We start from the raw sequence: 15,884 nt of genomic DNA on the forward strand, positions 1-15,884 counted from the left end.
TGTGTTAGGAAGAAAGGAAAATGTTAAATATATAAAGTTATAAAAAAATATCTTTTTTAAATGAACAGTTGATTGAAATTTAACCTTAAATTTAGAAAATTAAAATCTAAGTTTTAATTAGACTCTTCCTCTCCTACCCATGTACGAACTCTCGCGACCTTCCCACCGTCGACATGTTGCCTCCACACTGCCCTCCAGTTGAGCTCCGACAACCCCATAGCAACTCTCCCTCTCTTTTCTCGTGCTTCATTATCCATGTGACTGCCTGTTGTTCTCTCTGTGAGCGAACTTCGTCACTATTGTCGAGTTCGTCAGAACGGACACTACTGTTACAGTCTTTGCACACAACTGGAGCCACTGTCACCTCGACATGTTGCCACCCCGAGGAAGTCACAAGTAACTATCAGTATTAGGGATAAAATTGGAACAACATATATATGAGTTCCCCTTCCCCTTCCTTACACCCTAAATCGGAGTGTAAGAAATTGCACTGGTTCCGAGCATACAAGGGGAAGATTTACCATTCTCTCTCCTTCTCCTCTTTAACTCACTCCATCCTAAACAAGGGTCAAAATTTCCTTTCCCTTTATTTAGCTTTTTCTCTTCTTCCCTCACCTCCCAAACAGAGTGTAAAGGTCCTGGGTAGAAATATAAATTATGACCCAATTTTATATTCTGAGCACTATTTTTTAAGAAAATAAATTTTTGTATTATTCATTATAGAATATATACACCTAAAAAAATACAAAGGTAACTTATTTAAAGTGTACGTATGATGCACTTTTAAAGTAAAATCATCAATAATAGCATATTCTATATTTTTCAAATATTTTTTTCCAATGCACAAAATTACTAATCCATTTAACTTATCTTGAGTCATTATGATCCGTAAATAAGATTTTATTAAATTTAATTTTGAAAAACTTTTTTTGACAGATACTACTGTCACGTGTTGTGTCAATAATATCCTATAAAACAATCATCACATTTGGAAACATATTCATTGTTTTTAAAAACTCTAATACTTAAATGGACGGTCATTTTTTATTTGTTTTATAAGATTCACTGGTAACATTACTTGCAAAACTTGTACTTATGAAAATATATATTTTGCATTAATATCAAAAGTGTCACCATTTCTTAGAGTATTTTCAAGATTCACATAAGAACTCATCAATTTATCATCATCCAATGAAACTAATTCAAATATAGATTCAAAATATTGCAATTGTTCAAATCTACTCTTCAATTGCCCAAGAACAATATTGACCACTAAGATAAATTCTAAAAGATTCTTATGGTGATTGATTTTCCCTTTTAGTGTTAGCAATATCATCAAAATGCCTCTTTCTATAAATTTTACATTATGTAGGAAATACAGGCTCAATTTCCATATCAGATGCTTTTTTTTTTTGCTTCAACCATAGCAGAAAGAAAATCATTTTCTTTATATTTTTCAAAAAAGGAAACAAAATCAGATAATTGTTTTACAACAACAACAAGACGCAAATCTTCTGACTATAATTTTTTGTTGACTGAGTTAATTTTATGCAAAATATCATGTCAAATAATAAGGCATAATATAAATTCAAAACTTAAAAGTTCACCATATGCTAAAGTTTTAGCATCTCTACTTATTTTTTGTCTTCACTTTTTTTTTACTAATTTGAACAAAGCTTCTCTGATTTGAGAAACTTGAGATAGTATTGCTTTGATTGTTTAAATATGACTTTCTCATCTTATAGTTGATAATGATTTTAAAGATAATCTATCAATATATTCAAGCAAAACATTCCATCTTTTTGTTGAATTAGATAACACAATATACATATATTAACATGTTCGCAAAAATGATTTTGCTTTAGCACAAGAATTTGTCATGTCACAAACAACTAATTTAAGAGAATGAAAATCACATGACATATAAAATGCTCTAAGATTAACGTCAAGCAATCTCCTTTGCGCAACTTGATTTTTTTCCTTTCATATTAGATCTATTATCATAATCTTATCCACTCACATTATCAAAATCAAGTTCTAAAGATTGTAAAACAACTTGCAATTCATTGAAAATACCTAAATCAGTTGTATCTTCTACATTTAAAATTCTAAGTACTCTTCTATTTTAATTGGAGTGTTTGAAATATCTACACATGTTAATAAGAGAGACATTTGTTCTTTATGACTTGCATCCGATGTATAATCAAGAATTACTGAAAAATATTTTGTCGCTTTTACTTTTTAAATTATTGTATTCTTAACTTTGAAGCTAGAATAGATATTAACTCATTTTAAATTTTATGACTAAGATAATAATAATAAATCTTTTTATCTTGAATGAGTCGAAAATAATCTTGTATTATTGGATCAAAATCTATAATCAATTCAAGTAGACATAACCATTACTATTTTCATAAATTTTGTCATGTATACCATGAAATGCCAAATTATGTATAGCAAGACATTGGACAACAACAATTATTCTTAGCATATCATGTTTCCAATATTTTGTGTCTTTTTTAATTTGTTCTTGCATTTCCTTATCAATTATCAATGTTTTCTTTAATCTTATTTGTAGTTCAACAAAAGCTCTCAGATTAGTGAGATGTTCAACACTATTTTCATGTTGTTTAAGCTTGTCAAATAAATATTTCTAGTCATTAACTCCTCTTGCTAAATTGCTTTTGGTGTGTATTACATTAAATAACTTACAACAAATACAAAATACTTTGTCTAACTCCTTCAAGTGCACTAACCATTTTCAATCATCAGTCTCTCCATTTGGTAACATTTGAATATATTAAGTATGAGAAAAGTATTAAAATTCTTTATCTAAAGGAAACTTAAGAATATCTTCTCTTTTAGGACCTCTTTCCGCAAGTAAATCTCTCATTTGTGTATCAAGATTATCCCAAACTCTTGGATTAAATATGTTCAAATCATATCTAGGTGTCAAATATTGATATTCGTTTGTATGCTACTCATTACAATAATTATCAATATATTTAGTTTTGTCAATTTCAATTTCATCCAAATCATTAAAATTTGTATTCTCTTTATTCTCATTTTTTTTTAAAAAAAAAAATCATTCTCATTACTTTCATTTCTTGCAAATTCTTCATTTTCATCATTCTTGTTTTCAACAAAATCTTCATTTGCATTTGATTCATTAGTTAAAATCTGAACTAGGCTTTCCATTGTGTCAAGTGATTCTTTACTAAAATATTTATTCAATGAACCTCTTAAGCTTTGAGCTATTTTTTTGTGTTTTTTTAATATCTAGAGAGTTATTTCATGATGATAATTAATTATGAATAGATACAATAAGTAATAAGCAAAGAATAATAAAACCTTATATGAAGAATTTTTTTTCAATTCGAAATCCACTTATATAAGACCTTACACATATCCTACAAATTTATTAAAAAAACACAATAATTCAATTGTTTAGGACATTATTTGTGCAATTAAAGACACGAGTACATCAACTCTTCATCGATTAACGAAGCAAAATTGCATATGTAGGAGATATCTATGGCTAATATTGCTTGAAATAAATGAAAACTTACTCCCTATATTGTTATGGTTGGACAAGGGGAAAAAGGAGTGCTCATGAAAGGCTGATCGCTAGGAAAATAAAGGGAAGATGTTGTTGTTCTAACAAAAGAAGAGAAGAGGAAGAAGGAAATTATTTACCGTCTTTGTTCGAAATCCTCAGGCAGCTCCAATGAGCTTGACCATGACACACAAAAAAAAATAATAGGGAAAGGCAACAGTTGGTCTTATTGGACAAACAAAAACCCTAGAAAACAAGGAGGCAAAGAGAAGAGGAGAAGTCTGCAGTTGCGGAAATAAAGTCCTAGAAAAGAAGATTGTTACTCCTTGCTACACTTGACAAGCGGAAAAGAAGAGGATGAGGAAAACTACTGTTATGAGAAGAAGGAGAAAACTTTATCTTCTTTGTTAGCATTAGCAACCTTAGTTAGCTTAGATGCGCTCCGGTGGCTCATGTATCTATTGGCGCAGGTAGACTGACAAAAGGGGGTGAATTACCCTGTCAAATAAAAATATCCTTTATTGATCTTTCAACTCAGATTAGAAACATAATTGAATTAAAGCAGTTCAACAACTAATAAAATAACAAAGACAGAAAGTTACTTGGTTACAACTTAGGTGGTTATTAATCTAAGGCAAATTAAAAGCACTAGAAAATCTTCTTCTTTGAAGGTGGAGAAACCTCTTACACTCGTTGGACGCTCAGAAATAAACTAGGAAATCAATACGAGAGTTGTTAAATATTTCCTAGGTCTAGGGGTCTTTTTATATAGAACCTAACTTAACTTGATTGACCACATCAAAACTAGTACGGGATACTTATAATTTTTTCCTTTTTTGATGTGCATCAACCCAAATTAAAGTTAAGGTTAAACATAAAGTAATAACATGATTATATAAAGAAGTAAAAAAGCTTCAATTAGAATAAAATAAGTTGCAATTGGAATAAAATAAATATTGCATTGCAAGCAAGTTAATAAGATTACAAAATTTTATACTCCCCTTAACTTGTACATTTGTATTTTCTCTTAACTTGTACCTATTTCTTCTCCTTTGATCATATCAAAAAAATTTGAAAAAAAATAAACCGATAGAAAATTTTAAAATATTTTTTTAGGAGTACATTACAGGAATTATTAGTAAGATAATATTTTTCAAAAATAATTTTTAAAAATATTCTATTTTTACTAAATAATCTTTTATTTGACAAAATAAAAAAAAAAATAGTTTTCAGTTTGAAAATTTTTGTAACTTTTTGTCAAATATAAACAAAATAATTTACATGAGTAGAAAAATTTTTACAGAAAAAAAGAATTAGTTTAATAAATAGAATTAATTTATTTTGTCAAAACAACCAAATTTTTAAAAATAAATCTTTAAAATATTTTTCAAATCTGAAAATTCTTCTAAAATTTTCTGGATATGAAAAACAAATTGTTGAATACTAGAAAAATGAAAGTTCCTGAATTTCTATTTTCATGAATTTTTAATATTAAAAATTATCTTTTCAAAAAATAATTCATAATAATTTAGATAAAATTTAAAAAATGTCAAAAAAATTTTATTATGATAGAAAATATTACGTTTTATCTCAAAAAAAAATAAAAGTTTTCAAAAAACAATAAGTCTACAAAGTATTTTTAATTTTCAAAATACTATTTTTTAAAAGAAATTCATAGAAAATACTTTAACAGAAAAAGTTTTTTCAAAAATTTTCATTTTTAAATTAATTCGATAGCATAGAAAAAATTTTCAACTCGAAAAATGAATAGTAAGCATTTAAATAATTCATTTAAACAATGTATAAGATAAAACACATTAAAATTCAAAGCATGCAAAGATTAACTTTAAATTATACTAGGTATGATTTAAGAATCAAATATAAATTATTTTCTATTAGATTAATCAGAAATTTTGATAGAACATAATTTTTAGGGACTTTTCTAATTTGATCTCTATAGTTCCTAGTATACCAATTTAGCCATTTGTAATTTCTAAAATTTAAATTTCATATAAATTTCGGAGTTGAACATGCATAGTCATTTTTCAATGATTCTATTTGTTCTTTTAATTTATTATTTCCATTTTTTAGTTTATCAAATAATTCTAGTTGGCATGCATTAACTAATTTTCTTTTTAAATCTATATTTTCCGTCTTTAAATTATTATTTTTAAATTTTAGTTTACATAAAGACTTAGTCATTAGTGTTATTCCTGAATAAAGTTGATGGGGCAGAAGACATACTTCACTTACCATATCATGTTTGAAGTTGGATGACCCCCCTTCACTGCAACTTTCCTCAGATGTAGCTTCCCTTTAATTGATGCTCTCCTCTTGGTGACTCGCCACGAGTACTAGTCCTGCATATTTCTCCAGTTTGAACTCCGATGATGACTCATCCCACGTTGCTTTCAGATTTTTGTGCTTCGATTTGCTTGGTCCTTTGTTATTCTCCTTCTTCTTTAGTTTCGAGCAACCATCTTTGATGTGTCATTCTTCTTGACAATTATAACACTTTACTTTCCATTTTCCAGGAACAAATTTCTTGGTCTGCGACTTTTTAAATTTATTAGATTTTAAAAACTTAGAGAATTTTCTTACCATGAAGGTTGCTTCGTCTTCGTTAATTGATGAGTCTAAATCTATTCCGCTCTTCTGGGCTTATAATGCTAGGTTCTGACTTGGTCCCTTTCTTTGTCCTGCATACCGAGACTCATGTAATTCAAAAGAAGAAAAAGGTTTTCTAATGTACTTACTTCGAGGTCTTTGGAGATATAGTAGGAATCTACTATTGATGTCCATTCGGATGTTCTCGAGAATGCATTTAAAACTTAGCTTTGCGCGTCCCAATTAGTTACCTTTTCTCCGAGGTTTGTTAATTTGGTGATGGCAACTTCTCCTAAAGATTTTTGTTGATTCATAGGTTCTAATTTGATTGACTTCCTGGGGTAGAAGTACGCTCAGCAGGTGGAACTCGGCTCATCCGTCTTGTTCTTTCTTGGTTCACTAGTATTCCTCCTTTCCAGCTCCTTATTGGTCTTTGGGGACTACAAATTATATTTAATTATTAACAATAATTCAAAATCAGTTTTAAAGAATACCTCCATATGTTTCTTCCATATTACAAACTCTCCTTCAAACTTTGACGGGTAGATGTTGGGTCCGACCTTTGTCTTTATACTTTCAGTCGGTGGTTAGTCCTTTTGAAGCGATTAGGCTCTGATACCACTTGTTGGCGTAGGTAGATCGATAAGAGAGGGGTGAATTGCCCTGTCAAATAAAAATACCCTTTCTTGATCTTTCAACTCAGATTAGAAACATAATTGAATTAAAGCAGTTGAACAACTAATAAAATAACAGAGGCGGAAAGTTACTTGGTTACAATTTAGGTGGTTGTTAATCCAAGGTAAATTAAAAGCACTAGAAAATCTCCTTATTTGAAAGCGGAGAAGTCTCTTACATTCGTTGGATGTTCATAATTCTAATCAATATGAGAGTTGTTGAATATTTCTTAGTTATAGGGGTCTTTTTATAGCCCTTGAAAAATATTATCCACAGTTTGAAGGCGCCTTTAAAGTGGTCCAAGGCCCCTTCCATCGAATAAATTCTATCTCCCAAGGATAAAATTTAATTCTTGAGTAACGGCTAGGGAAGGTGCCTTCCATGGGCTGGAAGGCGCCTTCACACTGTTTATCGAAGGCTCCTTCCAAGCCATGGAAGGCGCCTTCCATAAGGTCTCCCATAAGCTAATCTCATCTTATGTGGGTGATGCTCTGGTTACTCGGAGTTGAGTTCATCCGAACTTAAATTCGATCTTCTCCTTGAGTAGACTTCTTCCCTAACTTCTCGTCTCTCGGACACTGCACACGTCATTCTCATCCATCGGTATACTATTCCGCAGTATCTCGCCCCTCGGATGCACAGAGCCCATCGACTGCTTTTTCTGTGTCATCCTTCTCGCTAGATACGTCTTCCGCTCAACTTCTTATATTTCTAAGTTTCTTCACGCTTAGACATAAGGATCAAATACGTATGACCTAACTTAATTTAGTTGACCATATCAAAACTACTATGGGATACTTACAATATCAACACAAGGAGAGCACAAAATGGGAGAAAGTGGCTACTGTGGTCACCGAAAGGAGAAGAAAAACTAGGGCAGTGGCTAGGAAAAAGGGGAAAGAAGGCAAGAGGAAAGGCTGTGTACCAGGAAAATAAAGAGTTGAGAAATAAGATTGTAATTTTTTTTTGTTTTATACTTAACATATATATAAGGTTTTCAGCATAATCTGACGTAAAAATTCATTTCTTTAATCTATAGCACAATCAATATTTCAGTATGGATAAATATGATCGAGTTTGTGTCGATGATAAGTATAAAAAAAATCATCTATTTTCAAGATTAATTGGGTAAAATTTAAACACCTAGATTATATATAAAAAAATATTTTCTTGGGATAAATCAAGATTTATCAAAGATGAAATTTCAAATGTTGACCAAACTTAATAGAATTTTCACAAACCAAAGAACTTGACTTAACCATATAAGTCTTACCCTGCCTCACTATATAAATAAAAATCGATATTTTTCTTTTTAAAAAAAAAAACTAAAAACAGTAAAGTAAAATTTTAAAATATTTAAAATACATATAATGTGCAATTTCTTAAAACAGCGAGGGCCCCATTGCAATTTATCACATTTCCCCGTTCCCAACGCCCAAACCCTATTGTCTGCTTTCCTGGGCTCTTCTTAAACCGATTGCCACCCGCTGCCCTAATTCGCACCATGGCGCTCTCCGCACTCCCTCGCTTCCTCGCCTCCAGGCAAGTAGCCACTCCCCTTCTTCCTCTCTCTCTCTCTCTCTCTCGATCGATTCGTTTCCTTTTCCGACAAGCTTTCGATCTTCTCGCTCGCCATCTCAGCCCACGCCGAACCGCGCCCACAGCCTCCGGGCTGACTTCTCGTAGCGCGTCCAATCATTGGGTTGAAGATGATCGTAGCTCGTTAACTTTACTTGACTTGTTTCCCCTCATTTTTCTTGTATGAATTCTTGGTTGTGGTAAGCTGTTCTGCTTGGACGATGAAGTTCGTTTGCTGATTGGGGTGATTTGAATGCTGATCTATGTTTTTGGATGCGGGCACTTTGATATTTAGGATAAGCATTTAATGTTGCATGAAAATCAAATATGCTTTACATGCAAGGTCAAATACAAAGAGCAGTTTCACTTCTGCAGTTCGTCTTGGTTATGCACTTTCTCAATGTGCAATGGACACTAATGTGAAAGTCATTGAAGTTCTTCAACATCTTTCATCGCTCATTTTGTTGAAGTCATTGAGTTTGAGGTGTAGATTGGATATCATATCTTGTCTCTCAAAAAACTTTGTTTTGATACACTGAGTTTTTATGTCCAGAAAACTGTTCATATGGAGGTAGCTCTTGAAATGCAATGAAAGTCATGTGTGGTGGAAGCATATGCAATATACTTATTGTTCGACAAAGGAATATCAAGATGGTCAACCAACATAAACTTGGTCAGGGTATTTGAGGTTTTAAACCTTTATGACCAATGATAAATCTTTGTATAGATTGTATTTTTTCCAACTAAATTGGGCCACAACATTAGCACATTAATGTTGAGATAGTCGTTAAAGGAAAGATTCAAGTGTCCTGCCTTTAACTTTTGATTCTGTAACCAAGTGTACGTAAAATACATTGGATATTGTTTCCTTTTAGATAATAGTTTTGTAGAAGGTCCCTTTAAGTTGTTTCAGATATCCAACAAAGATAGCATATTAATGTTGAGATAGTTGTTAAAGAAAAGGTTTAAGTGGCTAGTCTTTAAATACAAAGCACATGGACTAGGTGACCTATGGTGCCATCTGTGCAGGCATACATATAATCATATATCTTGGCATCATAAACTCTTTTCATCCCTTAGAACATCCACAATGCATCATCATTATAACACCCACCACCTCATCAAAAAGCATGGAGTCCACTGTCACATGCTCATTATAACAATATATATCTTTCACTCACATTTCTTTTAACATTAACATTCATTATTTATGGGTCCACCGTCTACTCGACCATCTTAAAATTATATAATATTAAATAAATATATATTTAAAATATTTAAATTAGTATTATTACTTTTTAATAATAATAGTACTTTTAAAAAAATTAACTATTTTTAAAAAATAATATAAAAATTTTTACAGTTAAAAAAATTTTAAAAAAAAAAAAAAAAAAGATGAGAGAGGGGCGTTCAAAGGCGTTAATGCCTTTGAACGCCTCCCCCTCTCTCTATGATGCCCACTTACAATGGAGAGGGGGTGTTAAATGGGCATTATAATGCTCATTGAACACCCCAATGTGGATGCCCTTAATATTGGTAATACATTATGTATCTTATAGTGTATAAATACATATATTTTTGTAAACAGAAATATTGATTAGATAGCTTCAGTATACTTTGACAAAGACGCGAGTCTGATCATAAAATCTTAAATTTTTCTCATTCTGCTAGCTATATAGTGATTGATTTATAGTGTATGAGTATTTATTTGATTAAAATTTGTCAATGAAACCGAACCATAGACATGTGGTGAGATGTTTTAGCAGAAATACATCAATCGGACAAGATATTGCAGCATTAGATGGTCTTTGGGAAGTAAGATGTTCTAAATTATGAGGCTCTTATGAAACAAATGTCAATTTCAAATTGACTGAAGGTTGCAGGTGATAGTTGCTAGTTATGAAAAATGATTAACTGTTGGAGATTGATCTAGACTTTCCTGCATAGTGGTCTCTTTGTCTCTCAGTCTATCTATTAATTTTTTCTATCAATTTTCCAGAACCTTGGGTAGAGCTGCTGAAGTAAAGTCACCACTATGGTTGATTATGCATGGAATTTCTACATCTGGACCTGATCTTGTAACTGATGGTTGGGTCAGATAGAAGTTTAATTGTATTTGTAACCTAAACAATAGTATTTCATGGACTTTTTTTTTAATGTAGCTGGGAGCGCCTCATTTAGAAGATATGCAAAGTACACAGTTTTCAAAGGAAAAGCTGCATTGTCGTTGGAACCAGTTCTACCAACTATCCGTGAAGTGGATGTATTCTTTTGAATGTTTGAGTGCTTCTTGGTGTTGCTGTGTAGGCATTAATTCAGTGTTAAAACTAACCTAATTCTGTGCCAGTCAAGGATTTCTAGAGTTTTTAAGAGAGGCTGTGTTGTGCTGAAATTTTATCCCGCAATTGCACTGCAGAAGTATGATTGGAAAAGGAGGCAGGTAATGAACACAGTCTGTATTCCTTCTGAAGTTTTATTGAAGTATTTCTGCATTATGTTATATTTGCTTCTATTGTTTACAACATTTTCCTGGATTTCATATGATCTTGTTTCAGAATCACACATCTATGACAAAACAGCTTAATTGGATGATTTATTGTTTACAGGTCTTTGCTTTATCACCTACTGAAGCTGGAAACTTAATTGCTTTGGGTCCTGATGAATCATGTGAATTCTTACATGATCCTTCATTGAAATCAAGGTTTGGGGATTGATTATATCCGTTGCTATAATATTTACATTCTATCATTTAGCAATTGAATTTTGCAGTCTTGAAGGTCAAGTGAGGAAATCACTACAAGTTTCCCCCTCGGCCAATGACAAGGGATATTTCCTAAACTTGAGTAAGAGATTGGAAATTGTTTATTCTGTGAATTTCGAATTGAATGATTGAAAGATCAGGATATTTCTTTTGACTTTGGCTACTCTTTCTTTTGTTATTTTGACAATTTTTGGGGAGATTGTTTTAAAAGAGATTAATTTCATTTACTTCTAGTTTCATAGATTGAATGTAATATTTAATTATTTTCAAATTAATGGGAATAAGCCTTTATTGTTTATAGTTTATACCACACAAACAGGCTTCAAATTAACCTTAAATTGGTTTAGTTTGGCCCTTACAGTATTAACAAAGTTTAACTTTTAGGACTAAGAAAATGCTTGATAGATGAGGCAAAAGCACTTTAGTGTTTATTTATAAGAATAGAAGTGGACTACAATGTTGTACTAGTTATAGGTGGAGTAAGTCAATGAATTGTACTATCAAGCCTTTGAAAAAGGTGATTGAGGAGAAATAAGTGGAAAACATAAACTTTTGGAAATTACTTTAGTTTTATGCATAATATTTTAAATTTTAGTAAAGCATTTAATGGAGGAATATTGATAAAATGAGTAGGATTTATATGATTTTATTCATGTGGGTAGATCTTATGATATTAATAACGTTATTGCACATTGTTATTGGTTTTAGGAAAGAAAATAGCATTTAGTAATTTATTGATGGGGTTAAAATGCATGAATAATAATACACTAATTATTGTAGAACCACTTTTGGTTTATCAAGTTTACATCAAAGGGTAGCTTAATATTATATAATCTTTTACAACAGATGTGCTTATTAATTGTATTCAAGTTGTGCTAATTGATGAGGGTTTAGATTGATCAAACACAACTTGAATTGTGCCAAAAAGTTGTGAAACTAAATGTTCTAGCTAATGAACTATATAGTGAATATATGAAATATGTTTCAAAAAGTTTTTTTTTTTAAAAAAAGTCAAATAAGTTGAATGAAGAGGAAATCGGTGTAAATATGTTATTCATGTTGGGACATTATGCAACAACACATGAAAGATTGATTGAAGATGTAATTCATATGATAAAAGTTTGAGTGGTTATAATGGACAGGAGCTTTTGGGCCAATTGTACTTGTTGCAGTATGATATCTTCTTATATTATCTATCGTTTTAGCAATATGTTTGATGGAAATAATATGGGCCACACTTGTTGATACTTGATAGTTACTCCAAATAATTGTCTTTGCTGGCTGCTACTTTTTTATTAGTAAACCATATTCTCCAAATTTATTCATAACTTGCACAGTGGTTGCAAACAAAATCCAGAATACAAATGAGCGGCTTTCTATTTCAGTTACTAAAGCTGAGTTCGCTGTCATTCGCACAATATTAACTGTAAGATTCTTGTTGTATGATAGTTTTTTTTTAAGAATTTTTGTCATTCCTCATATTTTCCTATTGCCTTACATTTAATTTGTTACCATAGGCCAATTCTTGAGATACAAAGGATATTGGCCGACTAGTATTTTCATATTGAGATTATAGCAGTAGAGTCTGCACCACAAATAGGCTTATGTAGGATTCCTTGCTCTTGAAATTTAAATTAGCAAGTTGTCTTCTTAATATTGTAATCAAGTTAGTTAGGATCAAGATCCTACGAAGGAATGGAAAGAGGTCCATACATTCAGATTGGAGGATTGTAAGATCCTGCAGTTTAATCAAATTACTATAGAACTAGACATTTATAATTAATCATATCTTGTATTAAGTGTCAATATGTAGTTTTACTATGGACATGTAAAAACTATCATTCCAATATAATGAAGCATTAACAAATATATGAAACTAAATGCAATTTTACAGTGTTCTATCTTTATATTGCAAATAACAACGTATCGTAAGTGTATTATAAATATAAGGTGCATGATAATGATAAGTTAATGAGATTTATCTGATTAGGTGACCGCAATTCTATGTAGTCCATCCCCTGGTCCACAAGAATATGAATCAGGAGATCTGGTCTCGTCAAAATGTGGTTACTGAGGTGAGTCAAACTGTCTTAGTGGTCTTTGAGAATAGTGACACTTACAAAAATATATTCCAAGATTAACTTATAAATATTAAATTTATCTCACTATTAAATTTTTTAAAACATACCCCAACAATTTCTTATGAAAATACCTGACCATTTTGTGAGTAAACTAGTTTATTATGAAAGTGATAGACAAATAAGTGATCTTTACATACTAAAGGATAATTTGGTGTACGAAACTCTCGTCATACAGGCCCTCAAGAAGGATTTATTGTACATAATCTTATCTTACTTTTTGCAATAGATTGTTTTTAGGATTCGAATCTGTAATTTTTTTGTTCACAAAGCAATAATTTTATCGTTGTGCGAAACTCCCCTTCAAGTTATCTTTACAGACTAGCCTAAGAAAAAAAAAATCTACAGAGATCAGTATTTACTATGTTTTATATTAATGATGTTTAAATGATCTCAATGGTGTGGCATCATTTAATCACCTTAACCTTGTTAGCAATCGATCATCATTGATGTTGCTTATATGAGCGCCTTAAGATACAATAGACAAACATACCTTCAGGTTCGCTCACCTCTTAAAAATGTAGAAATAAAAAGTAGAAATCATCACATTGCCAACTTGAAGGACTACACAGAACTAAATTGGAAACAACAGAGCATAATTGCTCTATTATTTGAATTAATTAGGCATGGAATGAGGGAAAAAGATTAACACAATGAAAAGTTTGACATTAGATTTAATTGCACAGTTACAATACAAGTGAATATATGATATAAATATAGCCCGATCAAACATATTTATGCATCTGAACCTAGAGACTCATGCAGTATATAGCTTTTCCTTTTAGGAACACTTAGAGATTTAATTTATTTTTTCATATGCATCTCTACTTTAGAGATTTTAGTCAACCCACCCCAAATTGTTGGAACCAACACAACTTGATGCTATTCTATAATATCATTGGCCATTCCTTTTAGATCTGTTTTATTTCGTAAGATTCTAAACACTGGTTTATGATCTCTTATTTTTCAACAACATTGACCACCTCAACCATTCCAATTTCCATATGCGATGTCAAAAAACTGTATCTTTATTGCTGCTATGTTTTTCCTTTAACATGAGGTATATAATTGAGATATAACTAACACATTGCACCTAATTTACGATAGGGCTAACTCTTCTTTCCTAATGGTCCATCTGCATGTTTTATGTACACGCACTCATATATATACCTCTACAGTATTTCAAACATGGATGGCCACAATACTGAAATTTCACTTGTTGGTAAAAAATTGTTCTTTGCCTGTCATCAAACAAATTATTGTTCCTTGTCATATATATTTAACTCGTATCATTGTTCTCTTTTGTCCTTTAGTATATATTGCCACATATTATAGGCTGGTCACAGGCCAGGAGATCGCAATTGCCTGACACTGCATCAAACCTGCACAAGCAATTTGAGAGGCGACTAGATCCTGCTTCCAAATGGGAAAACTAACTTAGATCTTGGTTTTCCAGATGATCTGTTAGTTACAACAAATCAGGCTCATGTTTTGAACTTGTTGGACGCTCGATATGGTCCACAAGAATTTATATTGAACATCAGTAGGTTAAATCACAAAGACATGGAAATTGTATGTTTTGGTGTAACTTTCCCTAAAATGAAGGCAATAACTTACGGTTCAATGGTTTTTTTTTACCTGTAGTAACTTTGATTTGCTGACGCACTGGTATTGGTGATTGAAGCATCAATTTCTCTATGAATTTCATCGACTAACATGTAGCTTTAAGGAAAAGAAACTGATCTTAGAAATGCTTCGAGGATGAACTAGTTTGGTATTCGTCATCTAAATAATGTGGTTGCATTTGCCACACCAAAATGCTCTGTGAGAAGTCACACACAAATATTTCCACTCTTTAATCATCAAGTGCTAGCAAAGTTTAAAGATCTTCAACTCAAGTTTTTGATAGATGGGATGACCCATCATATTGATTGAGCAAAGTAGGCCCAACGAATACTTTTGGTGGATCAGTGTTTGACAGTACAGCATATATACAGTAGAAAATGTAAACTAAGAGCTTAAGTGAACGTAAAACCTTAATGATGGCATTTACAGTGTAAGCCCGCTTTTGACAGATAACTTGCTTGACAAAGCAAAATGTCAACTGAGAGCAAGCGGGCTTCTAGAACCTCAAGGAAGAAATCTACACCAGGATATTACCTATGTAACACTTTTACAATACTATATATGGAAACACTAGACGAATTTGGCAACAGTGGCAATAAGGTTATGGAAAATTATTTCCAAGACCAAAACAAGAGTGAGCAGTTGGAAAGTGCAAACGCAACTTTGCCATAGAAGACGGGCTAGAGATGTGAGGAATTCACTGGTGATGGCAAGACTGCAGCAGTTCAAGTGATATGATGTAATGAAGCCGGATACCTGCAGTGAACAAGCGTTCATCAACCTATACAGAAAAAAGCATAGATGAACTCCTAGAGCCTAAAAAAAAAAAATCACAGCAAGACTATCCTCTATTTGAGCTCAAAAATGAACCAATTTAAGGGCAGAGAAAGGGCTAGATTTGCTTTGGGCAGCCTACAAGGGGATTTCTACAAGTCTTACAAAA

General features: G+C 31.7%; 1 protein-coding gene across 6 annotated transcripts; it reads left to right on the top strand.

The window, feature by feature from the left end:
* The first annotated feature begins 8,257 nt into the window (after positions 1-8,257).
* On the top strand, positions 8,258-14,939 carry LOC121985419 (single-stranded DNA-binding protein WHY2, mitochondrial-like). 6 transcript variants are annotated; one of them, XM_042538862.1, is made up of 9 exons: positions 8,258-8,380; positions 10,416-10,504; positions 10,579-10,679; positions 10,764-10,856; positions 11,023-11,117; positions 11,186-11,259; positions 12,515-12,603; positions 13,168-13,252; positions 14,651-14,939. In XM_042538862.1, exons 1-8 carry the CDS (start codon positions 8,343-8,345, stop codon positions 13,249-13,251), a joined length of 663 nt encoding a protein of 220 aa, XP_042394796.1. In that variant the 5' UTR covers positions 8,258-8,342; the 3' UTR covers position 13,252; positions 14,651-14,939. The 6 variants fall into 6 exon arrangements, with proteins under 6 accessions (XP_042394796.1, XP_042394798.1, XP_042394795.1 ...); XM_042538864.1 differs by having other exon boundaries at positions 14,662-14,939; XM_042538861.1 differs by having other exon boundaries at positions 14,629-14,745.
* The last annotated feature ends 945 nt before the right edge of the window (positions 14,940-15,884 follow it).

The sequence above is a fragment of the Zingiber officinale genome, chromosome 5B, assembly GCF_018446385.1.
Source record: "Zingiber officinale cultivar Zhangliang chromosome 5B, Zo_v1.1, whole genome shotgun sequence".
In the NCBI taxonomy this organism is placed as follows: domain Eukaryota; kingdom Viridiplantae; phylum Streptophyta; class Magnoliopsida; order Zingiberales; family Zingiberaceae; genus Zingiber; species Zingiber officinale.

Bases quoted from the DNA above. Each gene is read 5' to 3' on its own strand.
- LOC121985419 (XM_042538859.1), top strand. From the start codon at position 8,343: ATGGCGCTCTCCGCACTCCCTCGCTTCCTCGCCTCCAG. The intron at 8,381-10,415 runs GCAAGTAGCCAC...TCAATTTTCCAG, and splicing joins CCTCGCTTCCTCGCCTCCAG to AACCTTGGGTAGAGCTGCTG. The intron at 10,505-10,578 runs GTTGGGTCAGAT...TTTTTAATGTAG, and splicing joins ACCTGATCTTGTAACTGATG to CTGGGAGCGCCTCATTTAGA.